A 19,565-nucleotide genomic window follows, 5' to 3' on the forward strand; every position below is an offset into this window, starting at 1 on the left:
GGCACAGACCACAGGCCTTGGCTCCCCAGGACGGTGCATCAGCACTCACCTCTGCTGGATCCTTGGCTTGTAGCGGTACTCCTCAGAGAGCAAAGGAAAGCAAAGCAGGGCGTAGCAAAGCAGTGCTAGGAGCTGGGCAATGAGGAACAGAACCACCTTGTTCGGAGAGTTTATTGCGAGTTCCCAGAAGCACTGTGTGCCCCAGACAGTGAGCGGGCGGTAAGCCTCCTTCACCGGGGTCAGACGTAAGAGTGGTTTGGAGGGGATCAGAAAGTCCCTGCAGGAGCAGTGCCCAGCTGCCCGCAGCCACCACGTGAACTGTGCTTTCCTAGCAGGGGGCAGCTGCCTCGGAGCCTGCCAGGGCTGTGTGCGTGCAGGGGCTGCGGGGCAGAGGGGAAGTGGTGGGGGAGCACTCCCTTCCCAGGAGGGAAGTAGCTGTGCCCCCAGATAGGCAGGAGGCGAGACAGGAAACCACAAGAGAGGAGGTGGCTGCAGCAGGGACACAACTCCTCACCCAGCAACGACAGAGCCCCTGGGACTCCTCACCCCGTGCCCCCCACCCACCGCAGGCAGCCCCATCCTCCACACAGTCCAGCCGGGCACTGCCCTGCAGGGCTGGGCAGAGCGGGGAGAGCCCCATGGGCTGCAGGAGTGGCTCGATTCATGGCACAGGGAGCCTGGGCGCAGCTGAGCAGCAGCGAGGAGGGGCTGGGTGGTGAGGGCAGCCGAGGCGCCGGGCACTGCCTCCGCAGCTCCTAGTAAGGCTCGTTCTTAATGAAGCGGCTGAACATGGTGAAGGCAGCAAGGGGCCGGTCCGTGGGCACCATGTGGCCAGCTCCCTGCGGGATAACAGGCGGCAGCAGGTCAGTGCTGGCCGTGGGGCTGCCGCTGCCCTGCGAGTGCCTCCAGCCCCAGGCTGCCCCCAGCCCAGCCAGCACCGCCCCACTCCGACGGCAGCACTGGTGTCTGGCACGCCTGCTTGCACCGCAGCCAGCGGCCCTCTCCCCGTCTCCCAGAGCCCCCGCAGCCCTACCTTGACGGTGAGGAAGGCGATGTTGGTAAATTCCTTCACAAAACCCCCGATCTGGTTCTCGCCTCCTTCAGTGTAGAGCCAGGGCCGGCGAGCCACCTGCACCTGGGACCGGCGGCAGCGCCCTCAGTGCCCCGGCTGCCCGAGGCGGGTGGCCAGCCCTGCCCTCGCTCTCGCCGCAGCCTGCCCCAGCACGCAGCCGACTGCGCAGCCCAGAGCTGGTGACCGGCCTGGCCCAGGCCCTGCCCTGCCCATTTACCTTCTGGCACAGGGAGTCCACAAACCACTCGTCCCCGAGGAAGTTGCAGGCCATGTCGACGTCCCCGTTATACACCAGGATCCGGTATTTCTGCAGAGCAGAAGGAGGGTGAGCGGTTCGCAGGGCAGCATCCCCGGCCAGGCAGGAGGCCAGTTTGGCAGAGCCGGTCCCAGGGCCCGGTGGGTTCCCCCGCACGCACCGTGGCTCCGAGCAGCTTCAGGTACTGGTCGTTCATCTGCATGTACAGGCGCTTGTAGCCGTGGTTCACCTCGAAGCTGCGGAGGAAGCATTGGCGTCACACGGCTGCTCGGGCTTGCAGCGGTCCCTCCCCGCCCGGAGGTTGCTCACCTGCACACCTGCCACTCTGGGGCGTCAGGGGAGATGTGGAGAGCCTTCCTCACCTCCGGGGAGTTCAGATACACACGGGGGGCCGTAGAGTTCGTGCAGGGAGGGTCCATCCGGACCTTATTCCGGGCTACCGGCATCCGCAACAGGTTCTGGGAGAGCGTTGGGAGAGTCCGTGCCGCAGCAGCACCTGGTGCTGCCCCACGGGAGCAACTGCCCTCTGCCCCCTCCTGCCCACAAGGCAGCACCACTGGCCGGGCAGAGGGAGCTCACAGCCTGGTGGCACGGGCGCCTGGGCTCACCTGCCGCCAGGAGAACCTCATCGGCATCCGGATGAAGGAGTTGCCCAGGTCGTGCGTGATGAGATAGTCACCCTCGTACCTGCAGCCAGAATGAGCACGGGACAGGCTGAAAGCTCTGGAGGACCAAGGGCTCAGGGTCCTCCCTGGGGGAGTCCTCGACAGCAGCCAGACACGGTCCACCTGTCCCAGAGGGGCCCCCTGCCCAGCCCACCGCGTCCCTCTGCCAGCTGGGACCCCACACGCTGCAAACGAAAGCAAGCCAGTGCCTGGAGACCCGCCTCCCCCGGGGCCACTCTCACCTCATGCTCCCAGGGACACCGCCATCGCACGGGGCGTAGAGGTTGTAGATGTTGAGGCCGGACTCCTCTACGATCTGAATCATCTCCCCCATCTGTAATGAGCCGCAAGAAGGGTTTGGGACTCAGAAGGACGCTTGAGGGACCGTGGAGCCCATCCAGAGCCAGGCGGGTGGGTGCTGCTCACAGACACGGGTGCTGGGCACGCGCTCGGGGGCTCCGGCTCCCCTCACCTTGAGCGTGCAGTTCAGGTTGGAGTTGTCATGGAAGTTGCACTTCCCTTGGGAGCAGCAGAAGGCCTGCAAGTCCCTCCACAGCCTGTGGGCAGAGACCAGGGGATTGGACCACGCTGCCCAGACGGCAACACCGACACAAAGCCAGTGGCCACGGCCACGCTGCAGCCTCCCTGCCCAGCGGCCGCACGGCACGTGGCTTGGCCCAGTGCCCTGCGCGCCCCACAAACAAATGCGCCCATGGGAGCTGCCCAGGATGAGGAGTCGTCTCCACAGCCCGGCTGCTGGCCCAAGTCAGGCCAGGAGCTTCCCTTGTCCCGCACACCACCGACCCAGCCAGCCCCGTCCCACGCCGTGCCCCTGTCCTGCTCACACAGGGACAGTGCACTAGCGGCAGCGCTCCCTCCTCTTACTCGGTCCCCAGCAGGCCATGGTAATAGGCAAAGTAAACCAGGGAGTTGTCGTTGATCTCATAGGAGGAGAGGCCATTTCCCACGGCGATTCCCTGCGAGGCAAGAAGAAAACAACTCTGTTGTGTTCCCGCTCCCCACAGGGCAGCCGCAGCAGCAGCGGCGGCAGGCAGGAAGCAGATGCGGTACTGTTTACTCCACGGAGGGAACAGGAAGGGTCGGGGTGCCTGAGAATGCTCCCCTGGTCCCACTCGGCAGGGACGGACACGTCCGCCAGCAGCCGCTGCCAGCACCCCAGGAGAAGATGAAAGGCCGCGGGGCCAGACCCACCCTACGCCCCGGGAGGAGGCCCCGTGCGCCGGCTGCGCGGCCGGTCCCCACCCCGGTACCGCTCAAGAGCCCCAGAGAGGCCATGCCAAGCCCTCTGCTCCCCAGCTCAGCCCGGACCGGCGGCAGAGCCCAGCCGCACACCTTCAGGTTGAGGCTGGGGTCCTGCATCACCCACTCTGCCAGCGTGGGGATGTAGACCCCCCCGTAGCTCTCCCCCGTGAGGAAGAGATCGTTCTTGGAGTACTCGGGGAAGAGCCGGAGGAACTCCTTCAGCGCCAGGTAGTTGTTGCGAGCAACCTGCAGGCAGGAGGAGACAGGGGTCAGGCGGCAAGGCAGGACCGCCAGCGCCCAGGCTGGGGCAGGCAGGAGGCAGGTCCCTCCCAGCAGCCCGGGTCACTCGCCTCGGTGTCGTTCGTGGCGTACTTCTTGTCCTCGGAGTAGGAGAAGCCGACGCCAGCGGGGGACTCCAGGTAGAGCACGTTGGCAATCTGCAGGGACAGCAGAGGATCTGGACATCGGGGGAGACCCCCCCCTCCTGGATCGGCACGGCAGAGGGCTGCTGGCCTCGCCGGTGGCAGCACCCGCGGGTGCCCGGCCTGCCCCAGGGCTGTGCTGGGGGGCCGCATTCCTGCCCTGCTCGACAGCAGACTTGAGAGGAGGGCGTGTTGGGCAGCGGGCCCTGCGGGAGGCTCGGCTCCGTGGAACCGGCTGGGGGCCACCCCCTCCCCACAGCCACGGAGGGCCGCAGCGCCTGCGCCCGTACCTTGTTCCAGGCGTAGTCGTTGTACTTCAGCGTGACCCCGTCGGGCTGGATCTGGGGAAGCAGAAGGCAGTGACCCACGGGCACAACCAGGCTGGCCCCAGCGGGTCGGCTCGTGCCACGCAGCCTGCCAGGCCCCGCAGCCCCGAGGCGGCTGTGCCTACTGACCAGGAAGGGGCCGTGCTCCTTCAGGAAGCCCTCCATGGAGCTGCAGCCGGGGCCCCCGTTCAGCCACAGCACCAGGGGGCTGCTCCGGGGGTTGCTCTGGGCCTCCACAAACCTGCGGACGCACGGCCGTCAGCACCCGGTGCCCGGCCGGGCCCCCGCGCCGCCCGCCCGGGGCGCAGCCCGGCACCGGCCTCGCTACCGGCGCGGCCCCACGTACCAGTAGTGCAGGTGCTTGCCCGGCCCGGCGCAGAGGTAGCCCGAGAAGTGCCGGAAGGAGGGCTGCTTGCCCAGCCCCGGCAGGAAGGTCACCTCGTGGCCCGGGGGGGCGGCCCGGCTCAGCCCCAGCAGCAGCGCGCACAGCAGCAGCGGCCCCATCTGCGGGGGGCGGGAGGGGAGCTCGGGGCGCCGCTCGCCGGGAACGGCCGCGGCCCCAGCAGCGCCCCACGCCTGCCCGGTCCCCCACGCCGGCCCCGGCCCCAGCCCCAGCCCCGCTCCCCCGGTGCCGGGCTGGTCTGGGGCCCTCCCAGCCCCGGCCCGCTGACCCCAGCCCGGCTCCGTTCCGCCCCCCCTCCCCGGCCGCTGACCCCGGCCTGGCTCCGTTCCGTTCCGCCCTCCCCCACCCCCGGGCCGCTGACCCCGACGCCGACCCCGGCCCCGGCCCCGGCCCCGCCCGGCTCCGTTCCGCCCCCCCCTCCCCGGCCGCTGGCCCCGGCCCCGGCCCCGGCCCCGCTGACCGCGGCCGCTCCCGGCGCGGCTCCCGCAGGCGGCGGTCCCGGCGGGCACATGACGCCCGCCCATATGACAGCCGGTGCTCACGTGAGCGGGGCGGGGCCTGGCGGCGGCCAATCAGCGCCCCGGGGGCGGCCGGGCCCCGCCCCCCTCCCCTCCGCGCACGTGGGAGCGGCCCCGGCCCGCGGCACCGGACCCCGGGGGCCGCGGGCCGGGGGTCCCCGCTGCCGGCGCCTCGCGGCCCCCCCCCACCACGGTGCCGCGGGGAGGGGAGCGCCGGCACGGGAGGGAGCCCTCGGCCCCCAGCCCCCGGCGGGAGCGTCCAGCCCCCGGCGGGCAACGACGGCGGCAGCCGGCGGCGGGGGTGCGGGGCCCGGCGGGCACCGCCGGGCACAGATGGGCACCGCCGGGCACCGCCGGGCGCCCAGGCACAGGCGGGCGGCGCGGGCAGGCACCGCGCGGGGCACCGGCAGGCCCGGAGAGCCCGGTGCGCCCGGCCGTGCCCCAGCAGGCGCGGGGTCCGCCCCCGCCCCCCCTGCGGCACTAGGACCCCTCCGGGCCACCCCCGCTGTCCCTGCCCGCAGCGGCCGTCACCGCCTCGCAGCAGCTGTGACTGACGGGGACAGTTAAAAATAGTCAGCGGCGGCGATGGCCGCCCGGTGCCGCCTCGCCGCGCGCTTCCACCGCGTCCACGGCGCCAACGTCCGCCTGGACGCCTCGCGCACGCGGGCCACGCGGGTGGAGAGCTTCGCCAACGGGCTCTGCTTCAGCCAGGAGCCGCTGGCGCCCGGGCAGATCTTCCTGGTGGAGATCGAGGAGAAGGAGCTGGGCTGGTGCGGGCACCTGCGCGTGGGGCTGACGGCCCACGACCCCCAGAGCCTGGAGGTCGTGCCCGAGTACTCGCTCCCGGACCTGGTCAACATGGGGGACACCTGGGTGTTCGCCATCACCCGGAGCCACAACCGCGTCGCGGCGGACGGGGAGGAGGTGCCGGCGCGGGCGCGGGCGCGGGGCCCCCCCTGGGAGCCCTTCCTGCTGATCGAGCGGCTGAGGATCCCCCGCGACACGCTGGTGGGGCGCAGCAGGCCCGGGCGCTACAGCCACATCCTGGACGACCTGTACAAGACGAACGCGCTGCCTGCGACCGCCCGGCGCAGCCGGATCGGCGTGCTGTACGCCCTGCAGCCCGACGGCACCGCCGACATGCACATCGTCATCAACGGAGAGGACATGGGGCCGAGTGCCAGGCGCCTGCCCGCCGCCCGCCCGCTCTACGCCGTGGTCGACGTCTTTGCCTCCACCAAGAGCGTCCGGGTCATCCCAGTGGAATATGGCTGTAGGTACCTGCCCCCTCCCCGGGGCACGTCCCGCACGGGCCAGGAGCCGGCGGGGGGGCTCCGGCGGGGTCACCCCGTAATCCCCAACAGTGGGAGCGTCAGAGCGTGCCACGGGGCAGGGGGACACGGGGCAGAGGGCACAGGAGAGCCCCCGGCCCCTGCGGAGCGCGGGCGAGACCCCACGCTGCCGCCGACGGGCACCGTCTCCCGAAAGCTCTGCCACGCGGGGCTGCGCCGGGGCCAGGGGAGAGCTCGCACCAGCTCCCGGCAGCGGTGGTCGGGGCAGAGCCCAGCCTGGCCACCCTTCCCGAGCACAGCGATGGGGGCGGGTGTTCTGGGCTGCCCTGGACCAGGGGCCGCAGAGCTGCGCCCCCGCAGCGCCACGCTCCTCCCCAGCCGGCACCTGCCCCGGCACGCGTGCCGTGCCCCCGCGCCTGCCGCGTGCCCTGGCCACGGGGTGCCCTGGGCAGACACCCCGTGATGCCGTGGGAGGTTGGGCAATATCCGGCATCCCTCGTCCAGCTGGGGAGGGGCTGGGAAGACAGGTGCTGGTCGCTGGCTCTTGCGAGGCGTCAGGCTAATAAGTGCTAATTAGCACCACACTGGAAAAATCAGCAGATGCCGAGGATTAGGGGAGGGGAGAGCCAGAAGGAGAGCTAGCGCCTGGGCGACGGTGGCTGGCCGTGAGCTGTCACACCGCCGTGCCACCTTTGCTTTACATCAGCAGGATAATTCGTTGTCTGCACCCTGGGTGCGAGGCCGCAGACAGAAGCTGATGGCCGAGGGGCCGGCTGCCCCCGACCGCCGGGAGCCACCGCTTCTCTCGTCGGCGCAAAGTTCAGCTGCTGCTGTCTCAAAGCTGAAATCCAGGACTCTCCCGGCCAGCTGCTGTGAGCTGGGTTATCCCAACGGGGAGGTTAAACGTGCCCGGCTGCCCAGGCCCCCCTGCCCCGGGAGCGTGCTGAGGGCCACCGGCCGGAGCACGCTGCAGGAGGCCACCGAGCCGCCCCGGAGGGCCCCATCCCCGGCCGCTCACGAAGGATTCGCGCTGGCAGCACGTACCTCTGGGAGAGCTGCCCCCTCCCACCGCACCAGGCACCGCTGCAGAGGCACAGTCTGGCTTCCTGCCCTCGACAAAGTAGCTCTGGTTTCTGCAACACTTCCGCAGGGTTTAAAAATCAGTCTCCGTGCGGTTCTGTTCCTGGCCGGGGTCTGGTTGGTGAAGTGAAAATCAGAAGCAAGCAGCTGAGCCGCTGGTGACACGCGATGCGGCACGGGGGGGGTGGGGGGCAGGAGAGCCGAAGGGCATCTGCCACTCGTCACCCAGCACTGGGCGCGACGCAGCCCCGTGCCGCCGAGGCGGGGGTAAGCGCTCCGGCCGTCCGAAAACAGCCCCAAGGTCGGGAGCCGGCCGGGCACAGCACGGTTGTGCTCGGCAGAGCTCTGCTCTGCCCGGTGCCGGTGCGAGCCTCCAGAGGCACCGGCCCCGCAGCCAGAGAGGCGCTCAGCCACGTGCAGGCCAAACGGCCGGGTCCCGGCCGCGGCTCCGTGCCGGCCGAGCACGACGCCCTGGGGTGCTCTCCTCCGGTTTGGCTCTCGGAGGCAGCGGACGAACCAAGGCCCACAGGCTGCGCCTGAGTCAGCTCTTGTTTAAAATCTGAGGAGAGCGCCGGCTGCGGCTAACTGCACCCACGCCGCTGAGCCACCAAGGGCTTCTGAAAGGAACCCCACAGGGGCGCGTGTCACAGCAGCAGGAAGCGGGCAGAACCCGGGCGGGCGGCCACGGGAACGGCTCAGAGGATGCAGTCTCAAAGGCATCGCTGGAGCTGTCCCTTGCAGGCAGCGCAGCCCCGGCCTGCGGGCGCCCACCCGGCAGCCTGGCACTGGCCGGTGGGAGCAGACCAAGGGAGCAGGATGAAAGGAAGGCACAGTGTGGGCACGTGAGACCCCGGGGAGCTGCTCGACAGCCCCCAGGGAAAACAAATGCAAAACAGCCCTGGTAACGCGCGGCTTGGGCACATAACCGTCCTCCCAGCCTTCCTCCGGTAACGGGAAGAGCTTCACAGCCCGGGGCCCTCAGGCTCCTGTCCCAGCCAGAGCACCTTGGCGCTGGCTCTGCCCCACAGCCGGCTCGAGCCCGGGGCAGGGCGATGCCTGCTCCTGCCGCAGAGCAAGCTCACCCACTGCTGTCCTAAAACACGGCACCTCTGGGGAGCCTTGGGGCTCATCTCCTCCGCACCCTTCTGCTCTCAGCCTCGCCCGTGGCTCGGCCAGCTCAGCTGCTTCTTTCTGTTCTCTCCCAGTTCCCTCCCTGCAGACCCTCTGCCGGCTGGTCATCCAGAAGCACATCATCCACCGCCTGGCCATCGACGGCCTGGACCTGCCCCCGCCGCTGAAGAGCTTCTGCGACGAGTGAGGCATCGAGGGCGCTGCCCCGGGCCGCCCCCCGCACTGACAGCCCCACCAGCGACGGCCGTGGGCTGCCCGGGCAGGGGCTGTGCCCCCAGCTGCCCCCTCCACCTCCCCGGGCCCGCCGGCACGCGGTGCCCCTCGCCCCCGGGCGCCCGCGCACACGGCGCACGCTGCCGAAGGGCCGACGCGAGAGCGCAGGCAGCGCGGCAGAGCACCGGAGGGACCTTCCTCCACACAGATGGGCGCGGCACGGCCGGTGCGTGGGCAGGAGGGTGGCACAGGGCAGAGCGAGCAATAAAGCGCTTCCAGCCAGAAAGCGAGCGTGCTGCGGGGAGCGCTGGCGCACGGAGCAACACAGGGGGGGCGCGCATCGCTGCCCGACCCGCACCGGGCCCGCTGCCGTAGGGGCTGTGCTCACCGCCGGTGCTGCCCGCAGCAGGAGGCCCCGTGCACCAGGATGCTGGTGGAGCCGGGCTGGCTGGGGTGGGCACGGTGGGACCCGCAGAGCCCCTGCAGCGGGGAGACCCAGCCCCACCGGCAGGATCGACACCCTGCAGGATGAGGCCTCGGCGCGTGCCTGGTGCCAGGCTGGTCCTCCACAGGGCAAGGCCAGCACTGGCCAGCTCTGGGGGCCAGTGTGCTGCCTGGCTCCCGTCTCGGGGAGGAAGCCATGGCTTTGGGTTTTTTAGTCCCCAGCCAAGGGGACTTTTCTTCCCCTTCCGTGCCAGGGCATTTTGTGTGGCTGCAGGGGGTACTTCAGGGGAGCCGCCTTCCGGTAAGGTGGGAAGAGTGCTGTCAAAGAGAGTTCGGGGGGCTGGGACCCCCCCTGCGCTTCAGCAGCCACTCGTGGGAGCAGCTCACCCTCCAGCAAGGAACAAAGTTGGGCCCGTGAGCCTGTGCGCAGGGCCCTCAACCCTGCTGGGCTTGGGACCCGCCCGTGGACCGGGAACAAAGCTGGGATCGCCCGGGTGGATCAGAGCGAGGGCCAGGCTGGGTGGAGCGCCGGAGGGCACAGCCCAATGCTCACGCGGAGGGTAAATTACAGCTGGGCGCTTGTCCCAGCCGGGCAGTTTCGCTCTTGGGAAAGATGTTTACCCCGAGAACGGGGATGAGTTATTTCCTGTGCTCCCAGCAGGGAGGTAGACAGGGCGGATGCTGGAGGGAAACCCACAGTGCCCAGGGAGCCGCGCTGGCAACAGCCGTTGCTCAGGCACGTGCCTGTGGCCACAGAGCCGGTCACAGCGACCCAGCGCAGGGTCCAGCTACCCCACCTTGCCGGCTGGGGAGGGGAGCTCAGCGCTCCCCAGCTCCAGGAGCCAGCACTGGGCCCTCCTCCAGACCCCTCATCCTCTGGCTGGTGGGGATGGCAGCTGGGGCTCCCACAGCGCCTGCGCCGGGCTGGGAGGGGAGGCAGAGGAAAGAGCCCTCCAAAAATCAGAGGGGTGCCCACACGTGCCAGGAAGAGCGATGGCGAGGGGGCCAGCAGGCAGGGCCTTCCAGGCCTCTTCTACAGCACGGCTGAGGGGTGAAACAAGCAGCTCCAAGTTTACAGAAAGGTGTCTTAGGAAACACGACACTATATTTAGTCAGAGAGATTTGATCGTATCAGGTAATGTTACAAAACCCTCAATCAAGAGGAAATCCCCAATCACACAGCAGTCCTACTCCTGCAACAGGCCAACTCTACTGAAACCAGGGTGTTTCCCCTGGCTGATGGGTGAAAACACTGATGGTGACTGAACCACAGCGATGAGTGAGGTCTCCCGATGCCCCCCGCCGCGTCCCAAAGTGACGGGCGCCGGAGCTGCTGGTGCTGGAGTTTCTCTGGCTGGCGAGGGGGGACGGGGAGCTCACCCAGCCCGAGAGCAACACCCAAGGGCCAGGCCTGTTTGTTCCTCTCGGTGTTTTTTCCTCCCCCATCCCACGCATTTAAAGCCTTTGCTCTCCACCTCACCGCAGCTTTGTTTGCACTGCTGTGACCCCCAGCATCCCTCCCGCCTCCCCCAGCACACGTGCTGTTGACAAGGGAGGGCGGGTTCCCCTTTTGGAGGAATTGAGAGCAGCTGCCGTAACCAGACAAACAACTCCTCTGCCCCAGACCGCAGGCTGCGCTGCCAGCAGCGGAGATTGCCACCCTCCGGATTGCTGCCTCCTAACGAGCAGGCTCGCTCTGATAACTGGAGGGCACCGCAATGAAGCAAGACCACCAAGCAGCGCCGTTCAAAGCCCTGCCTGATCTCACGGGCCGAGCGAGCCCCACCGTCCCGTCCTGCCGGCAGGGAGGGGTGGCCGCAGCTGGCACAGAGACAGACGCAGCTCCTGAGCAATACGAGGCTGATTTATTGGCTTTGTTGCACACCACACCGCACCTGGATGCTGGAAGGACCTGCAGGCGCTGGCCGCAGATCCAATAATTTTGTCACATGTTATTATACCATCGCCTCCCACGCCGCGCCACCCGCGGTTGGCTCCCAGCCACACCTCCTGTTAGCCAGGTCAGCGGCTGGTTACCCATTCCACCGCAATCTGGAGTTCCCAATCCGGTTCCTCAGCTGCCCCGTGCAAGAGGCGACGCTCAGCTCGCCAGATAAAGGACCCAAACCGCCCCTTCCATGCCGAGCCCCAAGGGAGCGACAGGCTGAGGGGAGTAAAGGGGGAAGCCGGGACACCGGTGCGGCATGAAGAGGCCCCCTGCACATCTGCTGCCCCGCTGCTCCCGAGGGCCCACACACAGAGCGGCCCGCTCGGCCCCCGCTTGGTGCTAGAGCTTCACCTCGACATAGGGCCCGATCCAGCTGTCGGCCAGCTCCCGGAGGGTCCTGTACCTGCGCTCAAACTCCTCCCTGCTGCAGTGGGTGAGAAGCCGGCTGATCTCCGCTGTGAGGAAGGATACCACCAGGGATTTATCCAAAGACTCGTTCCAAGAGCTCTTCAGGACCTCCAAGAGGCCATCAGCACGGTCTTGCCCGGCCTGATGGGCATCGCATCCCTTCTGCCACCGTCTGCTGAGCATCTCCGGCTGCAAGGTCCTCCCGTCTGAATTCAGCACAGCCAGGATGTGCCGGCAGGGCAGCTGGAAGACCTGGTTTAAGTGGCAAGTGCAACTGCTCGGGCCTTCCAGGTCCACCCTGTGGGCATCCTCCAGGATCTGTATGCTGAGAGCGTCCTCCCCGGTGCCTATCAGCTGCACGGATTTCTGAACCACCGCAAACTCGCTCAGGCACAGCCTGGCAGCGGGCTCCGTGCAAATATCGCTCAAAGACTGCTTGATGCATTCATCAGTCCTTCGGTCAATCTCCTCCTCGCTGTCACCCTCCGGGTTTTCTGTGGCCTCCGGTTTAGCCGCAGGAGATGAAGGACCTAACGAGGACTGAGGGCTCGCAGGCTTGCTCCGGAGGAGGAGCGCCTGGGGGATTTCAGGCTGACGCTGAAGAGCCGCAGGGAGCCGAGGAGCTGCCGGTGGACTCTGGAGGACAATCACGGGACTCTTAGCAGCTGTGAGAGAGGCTGCCACTGGCCGCTGCTGCCGAGCCGCTGCCGTGGTGGGGGAGGCCTGGACGGAGCTCTGAGACGGCTCACCCCGGCACGCCAGAGGGGCGAGAGGCGAACCCGAGGCAGGCAGGCTTTGGGCAGCTGCCCGAGCAGCACGGTGATGAGGATGGGGAGCGGAGCACGTCACGGCATCAGGAGGGCTGTTAGAAACACACTTTTGGTAGTGCTGGGCTAAGGAGGTGATGCAGCTCTCCAGAGAGAGCCCAGCACTGAAAACCTGGCTTAACCCCTGGGTGACGATCTCCAGGTCCCTAAAGTAGTTACTGCTCTCCCCCCAGCTCCTCTCCCTGTGCGCGGCCCAGATCTCATCATCGAGGAGCCAGTGAATATGGAGCCGAGGCAGCAAGTCTGGTGCCACAAGGTCCCTCAGGAGGGTGTGCATCTTCCTGCGGCTGCTCGCGGTGGCCGCGCGCACGGCGTCGCTCAGGGCGGCCAGGATCAGCCGCTCGGCACGGCCCTCCAGGGCCAGCCGCTGGATCTGCTGCTGCAGGCGCTTGCAGAGGTGGAAGACGGAGAGCTGCACCTGCGCCGCGGGAAAGGCCTGGGCCAGCGCCGGCGGCTGCGGCAGGCCGGGGCCCACCAGGAGGAGCCGGGTCTCGGCCCAGGCGGGGTTGAAGGCCCTGAACGCCCCGTACATGCGGGACAGGCTGCCCGCCGACTCGTCCCGCGGGACGGCGAGATGGGCCACCCTGGCCATGCCGCCCCGCAGCCCCGGGGCCGGCCCGGCCACCAGGAAGACGTAGAGCGCCCGGCCCGCCGGCCCGCCCGCCCGGTGCACCAGCAGCGCCCGGGGGAAGCGGGCGAAGACGCCGCCCATGGCGGCGGTCTGGAAGCTGACGGAGGCCATGCCGCCGTCCGCGCCCAGCTCGTAGGCCACCAGGGAACCGCGGCCCGGGCCCGGCGGGGCCTGCGCCATCGCGGCACGTCCCCGCCCCGCGGCCGCCGCTACCGGGGGGACATATCCCGGCATGCCCCGCGCCACGGCCTGCTGGGGGGGGGGGGTGTGTGCATCCCGGCATGCCCCGCGCCCTGCCGGGGACGCCACCAATCACCGCGGGGTGCGCCGTGACGTCAGGCAGCGCGCACCGCCCCCTGCCGGTGGGCGCGACGCCGGCAGCAGCCGCCGGTACCGGCCGGGGCGGGGCTCGGGCGCTGCCCGGGGCAGCCGCCGTTCGGGGCGGAGGGCCAGGGATCGCCGGGAGCTCCCCTCCGCCATCACGCGTCTCCTCCCTGCCCCCGTCACCCAGAGCAGTGCAGGGTCAGCGGCTCCGTCCCGGCCGCCTGCCCCGGCCCCGCTGACCGAGCCCAGACGGCCAGGATCGCTGCCAGCGCGGAGCTGCGCGCCTCCAGCTCCGCCCCCTCGCTCTGCATCAGCAGGTTGCCCAGCTCCAGGCTGAGGGACCGCACCCTCTCGCCCCTGCCCTCCGGCCGCCCGCCCGCCGAGCCCCTGCCGCAGCCCGGGGGGCTGACCCCGGGGGCCGGGAGCCGCTGGTACCTCCGCTGCCAGCGCCTGCACACCATGCCTTCCTCCACACGCCCCCGCTGCGCCTGCAGCACGGCCAGGACGTGCCTGCAGGGGAGCCGGTAGCGGCGGTGGAAGCAGCAGCTGCAGCGCCGGCAGTCCCGGCTCACCCGGTGCGCGTCTTCCAGCAGCCGAACCGTGAGGCCGCCCGGCGCGGGGCTGAGCAGCTGGGTGGATGTCTGCACCACCTCCCACTCCTTCAGGCACAGCCAGGAGCCCAGGTCCGTACAGCTCTCCCGGAGCGCGGCCAGCATGCAGCCCGTCCCCGCCGCAGCAGCCTGCCCGGTGGGCTCGGCAAGAGTCGGAGAGCCAGAAACAGGGCCTGGCTCTGCGGCAGCACCGGTGCGCACGCCAGGCTTCTCCCAGAGGCCGCTCCGACCGTCCTCAGTGCTCGAGAAACCCCGGTTCAGGCTTTCCAAGCCTCCGGAATCAAGGCAGTCCGCACACTCCAGAAAACGAAGAACGCTCGCCTCCAAGGACGGCTGCTGGCCAAAGAGACTGGATATTCGGTGCGTGATGAGGTCCAGGCTGTCCATGTGCGTGCTGCAGGAGTGGAGACCTTTCTCTGCATGCATGCACCACAGCAGCTCGCAGGAGAACCAGTTGGCTCGCAGGTAGTCGTACAGCTCCGGGCTGACCACGCGCTTCACCAGCTGGGACAGGGCATCCAGGCTTGCGGCCGAAGGGGAAAACACGGCCTCCTGCAAGGCCAGCGTCAAGTCCTGCTTGAGGGAAGAGGAGATTTCCGCTTCCTTCACGTTCTTCTCAAGCAGTCGGACAGTGTGATAGACAGAAAGGAGCACCTGGGCGGAGGGAAAGAGCTCGTGGAGGATGGCTTTGTGAAAGAAGGACACGTCCACAAAAACAGCCTGGACCTTTTGCCACTTGGGGTTGAACTCCTTGAAGACAGTCAGCATTTTCCTGACGCTGCGTCCTGTGTCACCCTTCAGCAGTGACAAGTGCACCACTTTCCCCACTCGCTCCTTACTCTCTACAATGAAAGCGTAGAGAACCTGTCCCCCCGCGCTCGGCGCCCTGTGCAGCAGGAGGCTCTCGGGGAACTGCACAAACGAGCTCTTCATCTTGCTGGTCTGGAAGCTGAGTCTGTCCAGGCCATGGTCGCTGTCTGTGCTAATTGAGGCCAGCGAGCCCCTGTCCACCCTCAGGAAGGTTTTCATGACCTCGGCAACCCTGACGAGCGCTGAGGCCGAGGCATTTTCCTTCGCTGGCTCAGGGAGCGTGGGAGCCCCGTACGGAGCAGGCATCCCATCCACCGGTTCTCCCGCGACCACGTGCGAGTCCTCATCCGCCGCAGCAGCGCTTTCGGTCCCACCCGCCTGCTGCTGCTTACGCAGTTTTGTTGCGGGGCCGTTGCGTGCCATGGTGCTTGCCGTCGCAGCGGTGGCTCTGGTCAGGGAAAATACCGGGTCCGCATGGACGTGGTTGCTGTTCAGTTCGCTGATCACAAGCTGGTCTATATCCTCCTTATATTGCAACACAAAATAAGCTGGACACAGGCTGGGCTGCTGCTTTCTCTTCTTGCTGTATTTTTGGGTCCGGGCACAACCAAACTTCACCTGCATGAACCTGCAAACGTTGAGAAAGCGTTAACGGGGGAAGCAATGGTGGTGTAGGCTGCCGGCATTTAGTTTTGACTTTCTTTCCATGCCAGCTCTATATTCAATCAGTGAGCGCAAAAATCCCCACATATGCCAGTCAGACATGCGGGCTGGCTTTCTGCTCAGCGAAGCCTGGGGTAAGGACGCTCAAACGCAGGAGAAACGAAGGAACTGAGAGTTACAACAGCCACGACGAGATGCTACGAAGCGGCCCCAGCTCTTGTTCCCCACAGCACCTCTATTTCTGCTCCCCAGAAACAGCAAAGCCATCAACGAAAACTTGATGCCTGCATCTTTACGTCTCACTCTCTTAAAGCACATATCATTTCTGCAACTCCTCTGCACCTGGAGGAGCAGGGTAGAACATTGCAAGAGAGGCTTCAAGGCGTGAGGTGAAATTATGTTTTAAGAAGGCAAGGGGAGCAGTTGTGCAACTGGAGAATGACCTCGCAGCCTGTGCACACATGAGCAGATCCACCGGCTTGGGTGGAAACAAGACAGCGTCACAGCATCGCTAGCCCTGTTCGGATAAGCAAAGGCTGCGGAATCGAGTACTGCGAGAGGGAAACCTGACAACACCTTTCCTTTGCGGTGAGGTAAAGGCAGCTAGGGAACGCTAACAGACACCCGCATTTAGCGTCCTGCTACTTGAACGGAAAAAGGCGGGAGCTATGGTTTGCCAGCAATTTCAGAGATCAAAGCTACAGGGTTTGCTACGAGAGGCAGAGAGAACTGACGAACCGAAAGGCAGAGGAGCACAGAGCCGAGCGGCAGCCGGAGGACAGCGGAGCGGGGACGGAGGCGGCAGCGAGAGGGCTGGGACACGGGCAGGCACCGCGCGGGGGGCAGGAGCGACGCGGGAACAGCCGAGACCACGCAAACGGCAAGCGCGTGCCATCACCAGCGGCACGCTTCTCCACGGGCGCGTCACGCCAGCGGAGCCACGCTCCCGAGGTGACAGGCAGCCCGGTGACAGCCCGGCACAGGCGAGAGCCTGCGCCCCGTGGAAGAGCGCTGCCGGGGGTCTGCGGGCTCTGCCTGCGGCCCCCACCGCGGGCCGGGCGCTGCCGCTCCCCGAGCCTGTGGGGCCCCGCCCCGGAGCACCGGCCCCTCCCGGAGCAGAGCGCCGGCCCTGCCGCGGGGGCTGCTGCTGCTGCTGCGAGGCGCCGAGCCAGCCCGGCCTGGCGGGGCAGGGCCGCGCATCGGGGCCCGCGGCGGCGGGGCAGCCTTACACGACATCCTCGCGGACGGCGGTGCCGTGCTGCCGGTTGTGGCAGCGGACGGAGACGCAGCTCCGCAGGCCGTAGCGACACCCCTGCGCCTGCTTGTAGGCGCGGAAGCGCTCCCTGAAGTCCTCGTAGCTCCTGAAGCGGGCCCCCAGCTCCATGGCGGGCGCCAGGCCCGGCCCCGCGGCCTCCGCTCCCCCGGAGCGGCCCCAAGAAAGAGCCCGCGCCCCCGCCGCCTGTATTAAACCTGGTGGGGCGCCGCTCACGCCCTGAGTATGGCCAATCAGAGGCGTCCTCTCCGGATTGGCAGGAGGCGAGCCAACCAGCCCGGAGTTTTCTGCCACACCCAGGTGACTGACGGCCCCGCGGCCCAATCGGCCGGCGGTCCCCGCCCCGCGGGTGGGCGGCACTTCCCGCTCCGCCGCTGCTGTCAGTGGCACCGGTTCCGGGTCGCTGAGGAGATGGCGGCTGCGGGCGACGCCGGCGGGGCTGGCGCGGGGCCGGGGCCGGGGCCGCCGCCGCCGCCGCCCGGGGACCTGCGGAGCGTGCTGATCACGAGCGTGCTGAACCTGGAGCAGCTGGATCTCGACCTCTTCCGGTGCGCGGGGGCGCCGGGCCGCCGGTACCGGGCCGCCCTCCCCGCCGCCGCCCTCACCGCCGCCGCCTTCTCCCCCGCAGGGGCCGGCAGCACTGGGTGCCCGCTACGCAGCGCCTCTTCGGCGGGCAGATCGTGGGCCAGGCCCTGGTGGCGGCCGCCCGCGCCGTTAGCCGCGACGAGCAGCTCCACTCGCTGCACTGCTACTTCGTGCGGGCAGGTGGGCCGGGCCGCGCCGGGCCGGGCCCGGGGGAACCGGGCTGCGGGCAGTGGGGCCGAGCCGGTGAGCCCCGGCGGCCGGGGCGGGAGGAGCAGGTCAGGGACCGGGGGGTCGGGGGGTGCCTGGGGCTGAGCGCCGGCAGCGGGGCGGGCGGGCGATCGCGGAGGGTGGGGCGGGCGCCGGGGCGCAGGGGTCGGGGAGGCGGGGGCGTCTGGAGGGACTGGGGCCAGGCAGCGAGTCCGGCGGCTGAGGGGCTGGGGAAGCCGGGGCCGGGGCCCACAGGGGTGAGCAGGTGCCGCCATCCCGGCTCCGGCACAGCAGAGGGAGGGTGCGGGCGGCACCGCCGGCTCGGGGCGCAGCGGGCTCAGCCCGCCCGTCCCCGGTGCTCAGCCTCTGTCAGTCAGGCGTCTGTGGCGCGTGGTGGCCCAACGGCAGAACGTCCCTTTTCTGTCCCAGGGGACCCCAAGGTGCCGGTGCTGTACCAGGTGGAGCGGACCCGTACGGGGAAGAGCTTCTCTGTTCGTTCTGTAAAGGCCATCCAGCACGGAAAACCGATCTTCACCTGCCAGGCCTCCTTCCAGCTCTCCCAGGGGAGCCCAGTGCAGCACCAGTACACCATGCCTGCCGTGCCGCCCCCTGAGGAGCTGCTGACACAAGAAGAGCTCATCCAGAAGTTCCTGCAGTGAGTGGGGCGGCAGGGGCATGCCAGCAACACCCTTCTCTGCAGCTGGGGCTTAGGGAGGCGCAGGGATTGGGGCGACTGCCTGAGGAGTTCCCAAATACGCCTGGGAGGGAGGGGAGTAGAGAAGGACAGGACAGGGCAGGGCAGGAGCCGTGCCCCTTCTGCCTTTCTGTGCGGCCCTGGGCCCCTGGGCTGAAGCCGCTGCCAGCAGGACGTGCCCCTGGCCTGCCTGGCATCAACCTCACTGCTGCGTGTTGGTCTACAGGAATCCTAACTTGGCAGAGAGATACAGAAAGCATCTCAACAAGATTCAAGCTGAAGATGTGCCGATTGATATCAAACCTGTGAACCCACCAGATATATTCCGCTTGGAGCCGCAGGAGCCAAAGCAGTTCTTCTGGGTGCGAGCACGAGGCTACATAGGTGGGTCCCGCCAGGAGCGCGGTCCAGCTGCCTCACAAGCCGAGGGCTTGCGCTCCAGCTCGCGCTGTAGAGCATGCTCGTGATGGAGTGGGCTGAGAGGGTCGTGATTCAGGGGCTGTCTGCACCCCGAGCCTGGGGGAGGCCTGGGCATTTCAAGGCTGAAATACGGGTGTGGGTGCCAGAGCATGAAGCAATGCCCGTGCGCCACGCTCAGCCACAGCGGGCTCTCCCTGGGGGGCACGGCAACGGGAGCGGGTCTGAGAGCATCTCAGCTCTGCCAGCAGCTGACCCTCGGGCAAGCCGAGCTCCTGGGGCTTTGCCTCACGCTGCGTGCCCAGGCTTGTCCCACGGCCACCCCACAGGGGACGGGCAGTGCCGGTTGCTTTGCAGGAGAGACTGACATGAAGGTGCACTGCTGCGTGGCTGCCTACATCTCCGACTATGCCTTCCTGGGCACGGCCCTGCTCCCGCACCGGCAGTACCGTGTCAAGTTCATGGTGTCCCTCGACCATTCCATGTGGTTCCACGCGCCCTTCCGAGCGGACCACTGGATGCTGTACGAGTGCGAGAGCCCCTGGGCCGGTGAGTCCTCACCACGTTCTCCGGGGACCCACGCTGCAAAGGCCAGCCCTGCCCGCGCCGGGGGGAAAGGGGCCGTGGTCTGACAGGCGTGCTCTGCAGGCGGGTGCCGGGGACTGGTGCAGGGACGGCTGTGGCGCAGGGACGGGGTCCTGGCTGTCACCTGCGCGCAGGAAGGAGTCATCAGGGTGGAGCAAACGCCAAACCAAAGCAAGCTCTAGCTGAGGAATCCCCCGCGGGCTGGGGCTCAGGCACGCAGAAGGAGGGACCAACACAGATGCAGGCAAGGCGGGACCTGGGCGGCAGCGGGAAGGACCTCGAAGGAGACCGGGCTGGATCCAGCACCGCAGGGAGTGCTGGTGCCAGAGGCCCTCTGCGACAGATGGCGACCCGCAGAGGCGTCCGCTGTGACCGTCTGCCAGCTGCACAGCACGTAGCCGCACACTACAGTCAGCCCCCCTTCACCTGCCTTAAATAAAGCCGTCAGGTGAACAGCTGGGCTCCGACCCCCGGAGTTTGTCCCCTTGGCGCCCGTG

The 19,565-nt window shown here is 68.2% G+C and overlaps 4 protein-coding genes across 9 annotated transcripts; 2 read left to right on the forward strand and 2 right to left on the reverse strand.

Moving 5' to 3' along the window:
- Positions 1 to 155: 155 nt before the first annotated feature.
- On the reverse strand, positions 156 to 16,691 carry CTSA (cathepsin A). Of its 3 annotated transcripts, none has more exons than XM_072878782.1 (16): positions 16,537 to 16,691; positions 13,796 to 15,272; positions 4,351 to 4,508; positions 4,134 to 4,245; positions 3,969 to 4,019; positions 3,607 to 3,693; positions 3,347 to 3,502; positions 2,879 to 2,970; positions 2,466 to 2,550; positions 2,236 to 2,327; positions 1,937 to 2,015; positions 1,638 to 1,786; positions 1,489 to 1,564; positions 1,290 to 1,379; positions 1,034 to 1,135; positions 156 to 839 (listed from the first exon to the last, which is right to left on the reverse strand). In XM_072878782.1, the coding sequence occupies exons 1-16, from the start codon at positions 16,689 to 16,691 to the stop codon at positions 756 to 758; spliced, it is 3,045 nt and encodes a 1,014-aa protein (XP_072734883.1). In that variant the 3' UTR covers positions 156 to 755. The 3 variants fall into 3 exon arrangements, with proteins under 3 accessions (XP_072734883.1, XP_072734884.1, XP_072734885.1); XM_072878783.1 differs by lacking the exon at positions 16,537 to 16,691 and adding an exon at positions 16,046 to 16,181; XM_072878784.1 differs by lacking the exons at positions 13,796 to 15,272; positions 16,537 to 16,691 and adding an exon at positions 4,868 to 4,982.
- Positions 5,120 to 9,087, forward strand: NEURL2 (neuralized E3 ubiquitin protein ligase 2). The gene is made up of 2 exons (XM_072878799.1): positions 5,120 to 6,198; positions 8,503 to 9,087. Exons 1-2 carry the CDS (start codon positions 5,511 to 5,513, stop codon positions 8,613 to 8,615), a joined length of 801 nt encoding a protein of 266 aa, XP_072734900.1. The 5' UTR covers positions 5,120 to 5,510; the 3' UTR covers positions 8,616 to 9,087.
- Positions 10,931 to 13,406, reverse strand: ZSWIM1 (zinc finger SWIM-type containing 1). The gene has a single exon (XM_072878791.1). The coding sequence runs from the start codon at positions 13,131 to 13,133 to the stop codon at positions 11,373 to 11,375; it is 1,761 nt and encodes a 586-aa protein (XP_072734892.1). The 5' UTR covers positions 13,134 to 13,406; the 3' UTR covers positions 10,931 to 11,372.
- On the forward strand, positions 16,646 to 19,521 carry ACOT8 (acyl-CoA thioesterase 8). Of its 4 annotated transcripts, none has more exons than XM_072878796.1 (6): positions 16,646 to 17,128; positions 17,209 to 17,345; positions 17,802 to 18,027; positions 18,293 to 18,450; positions 18,841 to 19,032; positions 19,132 to 19,521. In XM_072878796.1, exons 1-6 carry the CDS (start codon positions 16,806 to 16,808, stop codon positions 19,248 to 19,250), a joined length of 1,155 nt encoding a protein of 384 aa, XP_072734897.1. In that variant the 5' UTR covers positions 16,646 to 16,805; the 3' UTR covers positions 19,251 to 19,521. The 4 variants fall into 4 exon arrangements, with proteins under 4 accessions (XP_072734897.1, XP_072734895.1, XP_072734898.1 ...); XM_072878794.1 differs by having other exon boundaries at positions 16,750 to 17,128; positions 17,209 to 17,408; XM_072878797.1 differs by lacking the exon at positions 19,132 to 19,521 and having other exon boundaries at positions 16,750 to 17,128; positions 17,209 to 17,408; positions 18,789 to 18,984.
- The last annotated feature ends 44 nt before the right edge of the window (positions 19,522 to 19,565 follow it).

Source organism: Ciconia boyciana, chromosome 14, assembly GCF_034638445.1.
Source record: "Ciconia boyciana chromosome 14, ASM3463844v1, whole genome shotgun sequence".
In the NCBI taxonomy this organism is placed as follows: Eukaryota; Metazoa; Chordata; class Aves; order Ciconiiformes; family Ciconiidae; genus Ciconia; species Ciconia boyciana.